This window comes from Neolamprologus brichardi, chromosome 6, assembly GCF_056152115.1.
Source record: "Neolamprologus brichardi isolate AB-2024 chromosome 6, ASM5615211v1, whole genome shotgun sequence".
In the NCBI taxonomy this organism is placed as follows: domain Eukaryota; kingdom Metazoa; phylum Chordata; class Actinopteri; order Cichliformes; family Cichlidae; genus Neolamprologus; species Neolamprologus brichardi.
The window spans coordinates 430,467-444,349 of NC_142109.1; the positions used below are offsets into that span (position 1 = coordinate 430,467).

The 13,883-nt window shown below is 42.2% G+C and overlaps 1 protein-coding gene across 3 annotated transcripts in view; it reads left to right on the forward strand.

Moving 5' to 3' along the window:
• The window catches only part of LOC102782793 (glycine receptor subunit beta-like), a 61,212-nt gene that overhangs the window by 21,072 nt on the left and 26,257 nt on the right, over nucleotides 1-13,883 (forward strand). For all 3 annotated transcript variants that reach the window (XM_087841409.1, XM_087841407.1, XM_087841408.1), the window contains exon 4: nucleotides 13,771-13,838. In XM_087841409.1, coding sequence (XP_087697535.1) covers nucleotides 13,771-13,838 — 68 coding nt within the window. The remainder of the gene's footprint in view (nucleotides 1-13,770; nucleotides 13,839-13,883) is intronic.

Below are 13,883 nucleotides of genomic sequence, written 5' to 3' on the forward strand. Positions count from 1 at the left end.
GGGGGCAAACTCCTCAAGATGGGTGGTGACCATGGTGGCCATTTAGAAGTCGGCCATCTTGGATACAACTTTTGTTTTTTCAATAGGAAGAGGGCCATATGACACATCAAACTTATTGGTAATGGAACAAGAAAAACAATGGTGTGCTTGGTTTCAACGTAACTTTATTCTTTCATGAGTTATTTACAAGTTTCTGACCACTTATAAAATGTGTTCAATGTGCTGCCCATTGTGTTGGATTGTCAATGCAACCCTCTTCTCCCACTCTTCACACACTGATAGCAACACCGCAGGAGAAATGCCAGCACAGGCACCCAGTATCCGTAGTTTCAGGTGCTGCACATCTCGTATCTTCACACCATAGACAATTGCCTTCAGATGACCCCAAAGATAAAAGTCTAAGGGGGTCAGATCGGGAGACCTTGGGGGCCATTCAACTGGCCCATGACGACCAATCCACTTTCCAGGAAACTGTTCATCTAGGAATGCTCGGACCTGGCACCCATAATGTGGTGGTGCACCATCTTGCTGGAAAAGCTCAGGCAACGTGCCAGCTTCAGTGCATAAAGAGGGAAACACATCATCATGTAGCAATTTCAAATATCCAGTGGCCTTGAGGTTTCCATTGATGAAGAATGGACCCACTATTGTTGTACTCCATATACTACACCAAACCATCACTTTTGTTGTTCCAACAGTCTTGGAGGGATCCATCCAATGTGGGTTAGTATTAGACCAATAGCGGTGGTTTTGTTTGTTAACTTCACCATTCACATAAAAGTTTGCCTCATCACTGAACAAAATCTTCTGCGTGAACTGAGGATCCTGTTCCAATTTTTGTTTTGCCCATTCTGCAAATTCTGTGCGCCGATCTGGGTCATCCTCGTTGAGATGCTGCAGTAGCTGGAGTTTGTAAGGGTGCCATTTGTGAGTAGCTAATATCCGCCAAAGGGATGTTCGACTAATGCCACTCTCCAGTGACATGCAGTGAGTGCTACGCTGTGGGCTCTTGCTGAATGAGGCTAGGATAACCACTGATGTTTCTTCATTAGTGACAGTTTTCTTGCGTCCACATTTTGGAAAATCCAACACTGAACCAGTTTTACGAAACTTAGCAAGCAGTTTGCTAACTGTAGCATGGGAGATGGGTGGTCTCGTAGAGTGTCTGGCATTGAAATCTGCTGCAATGACCCAGTTACTGCGTTCACCAGATATCAACACAATTTAGATCCACTCCTCACGTCTTAACCTCTTTGACATGTCAATGGCTGTGAACAAAGAGAAACTTGTAAATAACTCATGAAAGAATACAGTTACGTTGAAACCAAGCACACCATTGTTGTTCTTGTGACATTACCAATAAGTTTGATGTGTCACATGGCCCTCTTCCTATTGAAAAAACAAAAGTTGTATCCAAGATGGCCGACTTCTAAATGGCCACCATGGTCACCACCCATCTTGAGGAGTTTGCCCCTTCACATATACTAATGTGCCACAAACAGGACTTTAATATCACCAACCATTCCCATGTTATTACGGTGTTTCCATATAAATGGCCCACCCTGTATATTAAAAAACAAAGCAGAAAAAAAGCTGGATATGAAATTTACCATTGAACTTAAATTGTTATTATGTCCAACAGTTCTGTGAAAAAAAGTTTTACTTTAATTTATAGGAAAAAGTCAATTTTTTTCCAGTCCAGTTTTTTTTAATTATTATTTTATTTTATTCATTTTTTTCTTTTTCTTTTTATGTTCTGTTTTGTTGATACTCTCTATCTCCCCTGTATAATGTTAAAAAAAACCCATAAAAATAAAGTATCAAAAAAAAGAAAAAAGTCCAACACTTTCAACTATTCATAGTGCAAACATCTTTCAGCTTTTTCCTGTAGGGGTCACCACTGCAGATCATCTTGCATTTTATCCTATCTCTGCATCTTCCTCTGTCACATCAGCCCTCTGTATGTATCCATGAGCCTCCTCTGAGGTCTCTTTCTTTTGTTCCTTCCTTCCATCCACTATCTCTTCTCTGTACTTGCCCAAACCATGTCAGCCTTGTCTTGATGCATGCTCAATCAGGTAAGTAAATCCCAAAAAGTTGATGCTGTTCACATGGATTTTTTAGTGGGAGAAACGTTTCATCACTCATCCAACTGAGTTCTTCAGTCTCAGCTGACTGCAGGTTTCCAACCTTATAAACTGTACATTTGCACAATGACTGAAACTACCACCACTGGCAAACAATGGGCTTTGAGGTCAGTTTCTTCATTAATATGGAAATTGTCATGACCATTGATCAAAGACCACTGATCAATGGCCATGAGTACCATTCACAGAGAGTTGGGGAATGGCTGCAATCACAGCATTGTGAGATGGTGACAGATGTACCCTTTGACCCCCTCCTCGATTCAGAGATGGTGTAGCCACATTGCCACAGGTGTATAAAATCAACCACCAAACACCATTACTAGCAATAAGGAATCCATTTTCAGAGTGGGAGAAAATGAAATAGTGGCTAAAAAGAAAATCCTTGCTCGAGTGACAGCTTTCCTATCAGGCACTGTAATTCAAGCACTCACTGAAAAGGGGTGGGGGTAGGGAGAGCGAATGTCCTGTCACTGCTATGAGTAAGTCTACCCTTTGAAAGCCACTACTGATAAAGACACGAGCCAGTGAAGAATGCAGGATATGACTTTAACATTAGCAGCTCTGTTCGTGCAAGCAAATCATTAAATAGGGCCAGAAAAGGAGGGAGGCTAAAGACAAGCTTTGAAAGATGGATACAGAAAAGAAGAGATGCTATCAAACTACTTATACTTAAAGTACTCTAGAATACGTGTATGGATTGCTAGCTGTTCAACAGTATTTACAGCCTGGCAATTTCTAATCTAGTTATCTAGATATGACATTGCTCACGAGATTGTTTTACTGTTTTTTTGGCAGTAAAATATTATATTGATAATGGATAGAGTTGGGCAGGTCAGTGGGAGGAATATACAAGTTTCTTGCTGAGTTGTGTCTTTTGGTAGACAGCATGTAGAAAACGTTGTGATCTGGGTGGGGTGGGCAAGACTGTGAAACATAAGCAAAGAGAAGGAAGGCTTTAGCTGTTTTATAACTAGTTTCATAACTTCCTTGATCTTCTGTTGAATAAAGTCATATGTCACCGTCAGTGGAGGAAGAAAAGGTTATTGTCTTTCAGTCCAATCAGCATTCTCTACACACCAACAACATCTTGACAAGTATCATCTTATGCAAATTTTATATAGATTTTTCAATCTAAATTTCATTAAATGTAAAGAAAGACTTTTGCCATGAGGATGAATTTCAAAGTCTTCAAAAGAAAAATCCCAAAACACAGCTTGCTCTGTCATTTTGATGTCGTCTGTCATCATTTACACAACACTAATACAATGATTAAGGCCAACTGAACAATCACAACTCTTGTATTGATATGCATCAAAACATCCCACCTTAAAAGTTGCCAGCAGTCGTAAGTTGCTTCTGAGTGAATGCATAATTACTGAAATGTAAATTTTCTGCGGAGGAGTTCACATGGTCACAAAAAACAGGCAGTTGTGTTTGCATGGATCCTCATACTTATCGTCTTATGATGATAATTTACGTCACTGGAACTCAAGCGGACCTTAGTGGAGACAGGAAGTATAATCCCTGATTTAGTCTGACAGCAGGATGATATATTGAGATGATATAATACTAGAAGACTTTTGAGTCCTCATTAATACAAGTGCTAGATAGTAAGGAATCACAATAATTCAGTAAGAAACAAATGCATGAACTAATTTGTCAGCATCACGGAGTCAGGATATTTCTAAATTTAGTGATGATTAAGTGAAAGAAGGCAGTCAGGGCCATTTGTTTAACATGGTCCCATCAATGCTTCTTATGGCAGTCAAAGTGTATAGAGTGATTTCTAAATAATAACATAAAACACACACCAGTGGTCATTATAACACTATAGTACTAAGTACTACATATACCTCTCACATATTACTTACTGCACAGGTAGATGGGTGTTTTCAATCACAATTTTTAGTGAAAAAGTTTATTGGTTTATAATACAAATAGTTATATATGAGTACATTAGTATGCACATGTCCATCATAATTGCTATTGTTAAGTCTGCCAATTTCATTAAATACATGTGGGTTGTGTTTTGTTTGCTTTTCCCCCTGAGAATGATAACCTAATTTTTATTTTTTAAGTTAAAGAGGTAAAAGTGCGACTGAGATTGTGCAAGAGATTAGTACAAATTGCATGAACAAATAATACACACACACACATAGGGATGCACCGATACTGGTATCGGGTATTGGGGCCGATACTGTAAAATGTGTGTGTACTCATACTCGTAAAAGTTAACCGATACCATGAACCGATACTAACTTATTTCATTAATCAGAGGGTGGCTTGTCATTTCTGTTGTAGTTTTTTAGATTGGCCACTAGGGGGACATCCCGCGCTAAAAAGGCACAGGGTTAGGCGAGTGAGACTGGCGGCTCCAGATAAAAAAGAGAAACTGGAGGCTGCTGTAGCTAGGCTAAACAAAATGTCAGCAGTGTGGACCGGAACAGCCAACTTTAACTCAGGTTTAGGAAAAGCGATGAAAAATGTCAAGAGAAAATCCACAAGCAGTTAAAATAACAGAGGCTCTGACTCATTTTATCGCTCTGGATGACCAGCCAATGCCGGTCGTGGAAAACATAGGATTCTTCTCAGCATACTCGAGCTGCGATATGAAATTCCCAACCGCCTATACATCAGGGAGATAATGGTGCCAAAACTTTATGAAGAGGTAAAGACAAGCAGTGTGTGCACGATATTAGTCCTTGATTTAACGGCACAGTGGACTGATGATCCACGGGCAGATGAGGAGTTTGTTTGTCAATGCCAAATACTTTTGTTATTTTGTTTGTTTGTTTACAATATGGACACTGCAATAATTTAAAAGTTTATTTTATTCTCAAACCTAATTTAATTTATTTTATTCCCAACAGAAGTGTTTATTTATTATTGTGAAAGCTCGGGACAGTGCCAATAGTTCAGTGATATTTTGTTAAATTACAATGAGGAGACTCTGCAATAATTTAACAGAAGTGCTTATTTTTCACTTCAAAATTTTTTGTGGTCATTTTTATTAAGATTTTATTTTTTATCGGCAGCGAATAAAATAAAACCTGTCTTCCAATTCATTGCATTTGTGTGTGGTAGAAGTATCGATTTTTGTACTCTGTATCGGCAAGTACTCAGATCCAAGTATCGGTATCGTATCGGTTTGAAAAAATTGGTATCGTATACACATGTATACACATACATATATACACATACATATACACATGATGATGTTAATGCAGCACTACGGACGATACCTACAGCCACGATTACCGACACTAACAAGCTGATCTACAATACGGCAGCAGTGATCAGTGAGATGCTTGACTACAAGTTGAACAGCCACAAGGGGCAGTACCCTCCATGGAGAAGGAGGCTAGAGGGCAAGATTAAAGTAGCACGGAGGGAGGTTAGCCAACTAACGGAGTTGCAGAAAGGTGCGACAAAGAAGGTGCATAAGAAATACAGCAAGCTGTCCATACCTGAGGCCTTGGAAACTGCCAAGCAAAGACTCACAGCCTTGGCCAGCCGCTTGAGGAGGTACACCAGAGAGATAGAAGGCAGGAGAATAAACCAGCTGTTCTCCACAGAACCAGCAAAGGTGTACTCTCAGTGGCAAGGGAGCAATAATAAGAGAACAGCACCACCAAGGCTGCAGACGGAGCAATACTGGAAGAGCATATGGGAGAAGGACGCAACCCATAACGGCAATGCTCAGTGGCTAGTGGATCTGAGGGCAGACCATAGCGACCTCCCTGAACAGGGTCCAGTAACCATCACAGTGGCAGATATCCAAGAAAGGGTCTCCAGTATGAAGAGTTGGACAGCACCAGGGCCCGACATGGTTCACGCCTACTGGCTGAAGAAGCTGACTGCACTCCACGAGCGTCTGGCAGCACAAATGAACCAGCTGCTAGTTGATGAGAGACACCCGGAATGGCTAACTGAAGGTCGGACGGTCCTGATCCCCAAGGACCCCAAGAAGGGACCAGTCCCCTCCAACTACCGACCAATAACCTGCCTCAGTACTACATGGAAGCTCCTGTCAGGCATCATGTCGGCTAAGATGAACAGGCACATGGGTCAATACATGAGCGGGACACAGAAAGGAATTGGCAAGAATACCAGAGGCGCAAAACACCAGCTACTGGTAGACAGAACAGTCAGCCGAGACTGCAAGACCAGGCAGACCAACCTGTGCACTGCCTGGATTGATTACAAGAAGGCCTATGACTCAATGCCCCACAGCTGGATACTGGAATGCCTTGAATTGTACAAAATCAATGGGACCCTAAGAGCCTTCATCAGGAACTCAATGGGGATGTGGTGTACAACACTAGAGGCCAACTCCAAGCCCATAGCACAAGTCACCATCAAGTGCGGGATCTACCAGGGAGATGCTCTGTCCCCACTGCTGTTCTGCATAGGCCTGAACTCCCTCAGTGAGATCATTAACAAGACTGGCTACGGATACCGACTACGGAACGGAGCAGTTGTCAGCCACCTCCTGTACATGGATGACATCAAGCTGTATGCCAAGAGTGAACGAGACACCGATTCACTGATCCACACTACCAGGCTATACAGCAATGACATTGGAATGTCGTTCGGGCTGGAGAAGTGTAGTCGCATGGTAACAAAGAGAGGGAAGGTAGTCAGAACTGAGGGATTGAACTACCAGAAGGCAACATTGCAGACATAGAGGACAGTTACAAGTACTTGGGGATCCCGCAGGCGAATGGGAACCATGAAGAGGCCGCTAGGAAAGCTACAACCACCAAGTACCTGCAGAGGGTCAGGCAAGTCCTGAGGAGTCAGTTGAACGGTAAGAACAAGATCCGGGCCATCAACACATACGCCCTGCCCGTGATCAGGTACCCTGCTGGGGTAATAGGCTGGCCAAAGGAGGAGATAGAAGCCACTGACATTCAATTCAATTCAATTCAATTCAATTTTATTTATATAGCGCCAAATCACAACAAATGTCGCCTCAAGGCGCTTCATAGATACAGAGAAAAGCCCAACAATCATATGACCCCCTATGAGCAAGCACTTTGGCGACAGTGGGAAGGAAAAACTCCCTTTTAACAGGAAGAAACCTCCGGCAGAACCAGGCTCAGGGAGTGGCGGGGCCATCTGCTGCGACCGGTTGGGGTGAGAGAAGGAAGACAGGATAAAGACATGCTGTGGAAGAGAGACAGAGATTAATAACAGATACGATTCAATACAGAGAGGTCTGTTAATACATAGTGAGTGAGAAAGGTGACTGGAAAGGAAAAACTCAATGCATCATGGGAATCCCCCGGCAGCCTACATCTATTGCAGCATAACTAAGGGAGGATTCAGGGTCACCTGGTCCAGCCCTAACTATATGCTTTAGCAAAAAGGAAAGTTTTAAGCCTAATCTTAAAAGTAGAGATAGTGTCTGTCTCCCGAATCCAAACTGGAAGCTGGTTCCACAGAAGAGGGGCCTGAAAACTGAAGGCTCTCCCTCCCATTCTACTTTTAAATACTCTAGGAACAACAAGTAGGCCTGCAGAGCGAGAGCGAAGTGCTCTAATAGGGTGATATGGTACTACAAGGTCATTAAGATAAGATGGGGCCTGATTATTTAAGACCTTGTATGTGAGGAGCAGGATTTTGAATTCAATTCTGGATTTAACAGGAAGCCAATGAAGGGAAGCCAAAACAGGAGAAATATGCTCTCTCTTTCTAGTCCCTGTCAGTACTCTTGCTGCAGCATTTTGGATTAACTGAAGGCTTTTCAGTGAGTTTTTTGGACATCCTGATAATAATGAATTGCAGTAGTCCAGCCTGGAAGTAATAAATGCATGAACTAGTTTTTCAGCGTCACTCTGAGACAGGATATTTCTAATTTTAGAGATGTTGCGCAAATGGAAGAACGCAGTCTTACATATTTGTTTGATATGTGCGTTGAAGGACATATCCTGGTCAAAAATGACTCCAAGGTTCCTCACAGTGTTACTGGAGGCCAAGGTAATGCCATCCAGAGTAAGAATCTGGTTAGATACCAAATTTCTAAGCTTTTCAGCGCCGAGTACAATGACCTCAGTTTTATCTGAGTTAAGAAGCAGAAAGTTAGTGGCCATCCAAGTCTTTATGTCTTTAAGACATTCCTGCAGTTTAACTAATTGGTGTGTGTTATCTGGCTTCATGGACAGATAGAGCTGGGTGTCATCTGCATAGCAGTGAAAATGTATGCTATGTCTTCTAATGATGCTGCCTAGGGGAAGCATGTATAATGTAAACAGAATTGGTCCTAGCACTGAACCCTGTGGAACTCCATAATTAACCTCAGTGTGTGAAGAGGACTCTCCATTTACATGCACAAATTGGAGTCTATTAGATAGATATGATACAAACCACTGCAGTGCAATACCTGTAATACCTACAGCATGTTCTAATCGCTCCAATAAAATATTATGGTCAACAGTATCGAATGCTGCACTAAGGTCAAGAAGGACAAGCACAGAGATGAGTCCACTGTCAGAGGCCATAAGAAGATCATTTGTAACCTTCACTAAAGCTGTTTCTGTGCTGTGATGAGCTCTGAAACCTGACTGAAACTCTTCAAATAAACCATTCCTCTGCAGATGATCTGTTAGCTGTTTGACAACTACTCTTTCAAGGATTTTTGATATGAAAGGAAGGTTGGAGATTGGCCTATAATTAGCTAAGACTGCTGGGTCTAGAGATGGCTTTTTGAGTAAAGGTTTAACTGCAGCCACCTTGAAGGCCTGTGGTACATAGCCGATTATTAGAGATAGGTTGATCATATATAAGATCGAAGAATTAATCAATGGCAGAACTTCTTTGAGCAGTTTTGTAGGAATGGGGTCTAAAAGACACGTTGATGGTTTGGAGGAAGTAATTATTGACGTTAACTCAGAAAGATCGATTGGAAAAAAAGAGTCTAACTTAACATCAATGGAACTACAAGTAGCTGTAGATAATATTACATCTGTGGGATGATTATTGGTAATTTTTTCTCTAATGATAAAAATTTTATTTGTGAAGAAGTTCATGAAGTCATCACTAGTTAACGTTAAAGGGATGGTTGGCTCAAAAGAGCTCTGGCTTTTTGTCAGCCTGGCTACAGTGCTGAAGAGAAACCTGGGGTTGTTCTTATTTTCTTCAATCAGTGACGAATAGTAAGCTGTTCTGGCTTTGCGGAGGGCTTTCTTATAAAGCAACAAACTATTTCTCCAGGCTAAATGATGATCCTCTAAATTTGTGACACGCCATTTCCTCTCCAGATTACGAGTCGTCTGCTTGAGGGTACGTGTTTGAGAATTATACCACGGGGTCATGTACTTCTGATTAGAGACCTTAGTTTTCACTGGAGCTACAGTATCCAGAGTCGTACGTAGTGAGGAGGTGAAATTATTAACAAGATAATCGACCTCTGTTGGGGTAGCGTTCAGATAGCTGCTCTGCTCTGTGTTGGTACAGGGCATTGACGATGATAACAGTGGCTGGATTATATTCTTAAACTTAGTTACAGCGCTTTCAGAAAGACACCTACTTTGATAAAGTCCACTCTCCACTGCTGCGTAATCAATTATTGTAAATGTAAATTTTATCAAGAAATGATCAGACAGGAGAGGGTTTTCAGGAAACACTGTTAAATGTTCAGTTTCTATGCCATATGTTAAAACCAGATCTAGAGTGTGATTAAAGTGGTGGGTGGGTTCTTTTACATTTTGAGAGAAACCAATTGAATCTAACAACAGATTAAATGCCATGTTGAGGCTGTCATTTTTAGCATCTACATGGATGTTAAAATCACCCACAATAATTATTTTATCTGAGCTCAGAACTAAATCAGATATAAAGTCTGAGAAATCAGACAGAAACTCTGTGTAAGGCCCAGGTGGACGATAGATGATAACAAGTAAGACTGGTTTCTGAGTTTCACAGCTGGGGTGGATAATGTTAAGCATCAGGCTTTCAAATGAATTAAAAGTCTGTCTTGGTCTTTCATTAATTAATAGACTGGTGTGAAAAATTGCTGCCACACCGCCCCCTCGACCTGTGCTTCGAGATTTCTGGTAGTTAGAATGACTCGGGGGTGTTGATTCATTTAAGCTAACATAATCATCCTGCTGCAACCAGGTTTCTGTAAGGCAGAGTAAATCAATTTGTTGATCATTTATTAAGTCATGTACTAACAGAGACTTGGAAGAGAGAGACCTAATATTTAATAATCCACATTTCACTGTTTTACTCTTTGGTTCAGATGTGGATACTGTATTGTTCTTTCTTTGTAAATGTTTAAGTTGTTTGTTGCTGGTTTTTAGTTTGTTTTTTGTCTTTTTGGAAGCAGACACAGTCTCTATGGAGATGGGTTTTTGGGGGGGGTAGCAGGAGGAGAGAAGCTGCAGAGAGGCGTGTAAGACTGCAACTCTGCTTCCTGGTCCCAACTCTGGATAGTCATGTTTTGAGGGGTTTAATAAATTTGTCCATATTTCTAGAAATGAGAGCTGCTCCATCCAAAGTGGGATGGATGCCATCTCTCCTAACAAGACCAGGTTTCCTCCAGAAGGTTTGCCAATTATCTATGAAGCCCACATCGTTTCTGGGACACCACTCAGACAGCCAGCAATTTAAGGAGAACATGCGGCTAAACATGTCACTCCTGGTCTGATTGGGGAGGGGACCAGAGAAAACTACAGAGTCCGACATTGTTTTGGCAAAGTTGCACACCGATTCAATATTGATTTTAGTGACCTCCGATTGGCGTAACCGGGTGTCATTACTGCCGACGTGAATTATGATTTTATTGAATTTACGTTTACCCTTAGCCAGCAGTTTTAAATTTCCTTCAATGTCGCCTGCTCTGGCCCCTGGAAGACAATTGACTATGGTTGCCGGTGTCTCTAGCTTCACATGTCTGAGAACAGAATCACCAATTACCAGAGTTTGACCCCCAGCGGGTGTGTCACCGAGTGGGGAAAAACGGTTAGACACATGAACGGGTTGGTGGTGTACCTGGGGCTTCTGTTTAGGACTACGCTTCCTCCTCACCGTTACCCAGCCTTTCCCCAGCTGCTTGGGGTCTGCCGGGGAACAGCTAGCGGGGCCTACGCTATCTTCGGCTGCACCAGCTACAGGGGCCTGGCTAGCTAAGGGTGAGTGCAAGGTGCGAAGCCGAGTCTCCAGATCAGTAATCCTGGCCTCCAGAGCTGCAAATATGCTACATTTGTTACAGATATCATTACCGCTAAAGGAGGCCGAGGAGTAACTAAACATCTGACACAATGAGCAAGAAAGTGCAGAAGGGACAGGTGAAGTAGCCATGGTGCTAACGGGTCGGCTACGAGCTAAGCTAGCGAAACAGTACAGAGACAGTGAGTGACAGTGAGTGAATACTTTGGCTATAAATTAGGTAGTGAGTACACAGAAAGTGTGCTTCGGATGAAGCACGTGAAGATTATACTGTGAAAAAAAGAATGTATTTAGAAGTTGTTAATTAAACTGTTAAGCAAATAAGCTACTCAGAAACACCACTGTGTTTGAGCAGGAACAGGAAGTGATACTATACCACAGAGCGAGCGAACACCAAGTGACAGCGCCACCGACATAAAGACAAGAAAGCTCCTTACCATGCATGGAGGGTTTCACCCCAAGTCCAGCACCCTGAGGCTGTACGCTAAGCGGAAGGAAGGGGGCCGGGGACTGGTGAGTGTCAGCACCACAGTCCAGGATGAGACAACGAACATCCAAGAATATATCACGAAGATGGCCCCAACTGACAGCGTGCTCAGTGAATACCTCAGGCAGCAGAAACCCAAGAAAGAGGAGGGAGACGAGGAACCATCATGGAAGGACAGGCCCCTGCACGGTATGTACCACTGGCAGATAGAGGAGGTGGCTGATATCCAGAAATCCTACCAGTGGCTGGACAAGGCTGGACTGAAAGATAGCACAGAGGCACTAATCATGGCAGCACAAGAACAAGCTCTGAGTACAAGATCCATAGAGGCTGGGGTCTATCACACCAGGCAAGACCCCAGGTGCAGGCTGTGTAAAGATGCCCCAGAGACAATCCAGCACATAACAGCAGGGTGCAAGATGCTAGCAGGCAAGGCATACATGGAATGCCATAACCAAGTGGCCGGCATAGTGTACAGGAACATCTGTGCTGAGTATAACCTGGAAGTCCCGAGGTCAAAATGGGAAATGCCCCCAATGGTGGTGGAGAATGACCGAGCTAAGATCCTGTGGGACTTCCAGATACAGACGGACAAAATGGTGGTGGCTAACCAACCGGACATAGTGGTAGTAGACAAACAGAAGAAGACGGCCGTAGTGATCGATGTAGCGGTTCCGAATGACAGCAATATCAGGAAGAAGGAACACGAGAAGCTGGAGAAATACCAAGGGCTCAGAGAAGAGCTCGAGAGGATGTGGAGGGTGAAGGTATCGGTGGTCCCCGTGGTAATCGGAGCACTAGGTGCGGTGACTCCCAAGCTAGGCGAGTGGCTCCAGCAGATCCCGGGAATAACATCGGAGATCTCTGTCCAGAAGAGCGCAGTCCTGGGAACAGCTAAGATACTGCGCAGGACCCTCAAGCTCCCAGGCCTCCGGTAGAGGACCCGAGCTTGAAGGATAAACCGCCCGCAGGGGCGTGCTGGGTGTTTTTTTTATATATATATATATATATACAGACACTCATGCAGTGCAGAGAAATACTATAGAGAAATTATAGGTAACTTAAGACTTTATACACAATATAACAGTTTAAATAAATCTAGAGAATTAGTGAAAATATTAAGCTGCAACCTAACAGAAAAAATGAAGGACATGCTCATAAGTCTCATAATGCTAAATGAAAAAAATTGTTCTACCACTCTCAGAAACCAGATCCCAAACCACATCTGTTTGCGATACATGTGAAAGCTTGTGTACAAGAATATTATTTTTCTATGAATTGTATGCATTTATTGGATTATATTGAAAGGGCTACATCAAGAACTGTTTACTGGAAATCGTTTTGGTGTAGTTTAGCAGTATAAAATGTCTGAATTGTCAAACTGACTTAATTTATTTTTAAATTTTCATTTTTTAATGGGTGAAGAGGTTTACAACGAAAGCTTTCATATCAATGTGAAATTCAGTTCAGTTTTATTTATTTAGCACCAAATCAAAACAGTGGCCTCGATGGGCTTTATATTATAAGGCAAAGACTTCACAATAATACTGAGGCTTTTTTTTTTTAAGTGTCACCACAATTGAGTGAAAGGAGTGTGCTTGTAGTAGAAAATAGATAAGCCTAAAGGGAAGGAGGAGGGACTGTTAGCTGACAGCTGGCTGGGTATTTATTGCTGTGCTGTGTCTTCTTATTTCTAAAAAGGCTGAATCTTATGTAAAATTCCAGTGTAGGTGTACTGTTTGGTACCAATGCAAAAGACAAAAAAATCCTTTTTTAAAGTTGTAAAAATGCACGTTTTTTTGTTTTGTTTTGTTTTGTTTTGTTTTTACCCGTGTTTGCATGATCACATGGGGTAACTTGCTGACCAGTAAAAGAATGTTTACTAATTTATTCAGTATGCACACCCTTCTTTTAGAATCATCTTACTTTATATTGCTTTGTGTCCTTGTGTCTATATCTCAGGTATCCCCGTTGAGTCCAGAGTGAACATCTTCATTAACAGCTTTGGGTCTATCCAGGAGACGACTATGGTAATACAGCTACAAACAATGGATATTAGATTAATGGAATTTGGC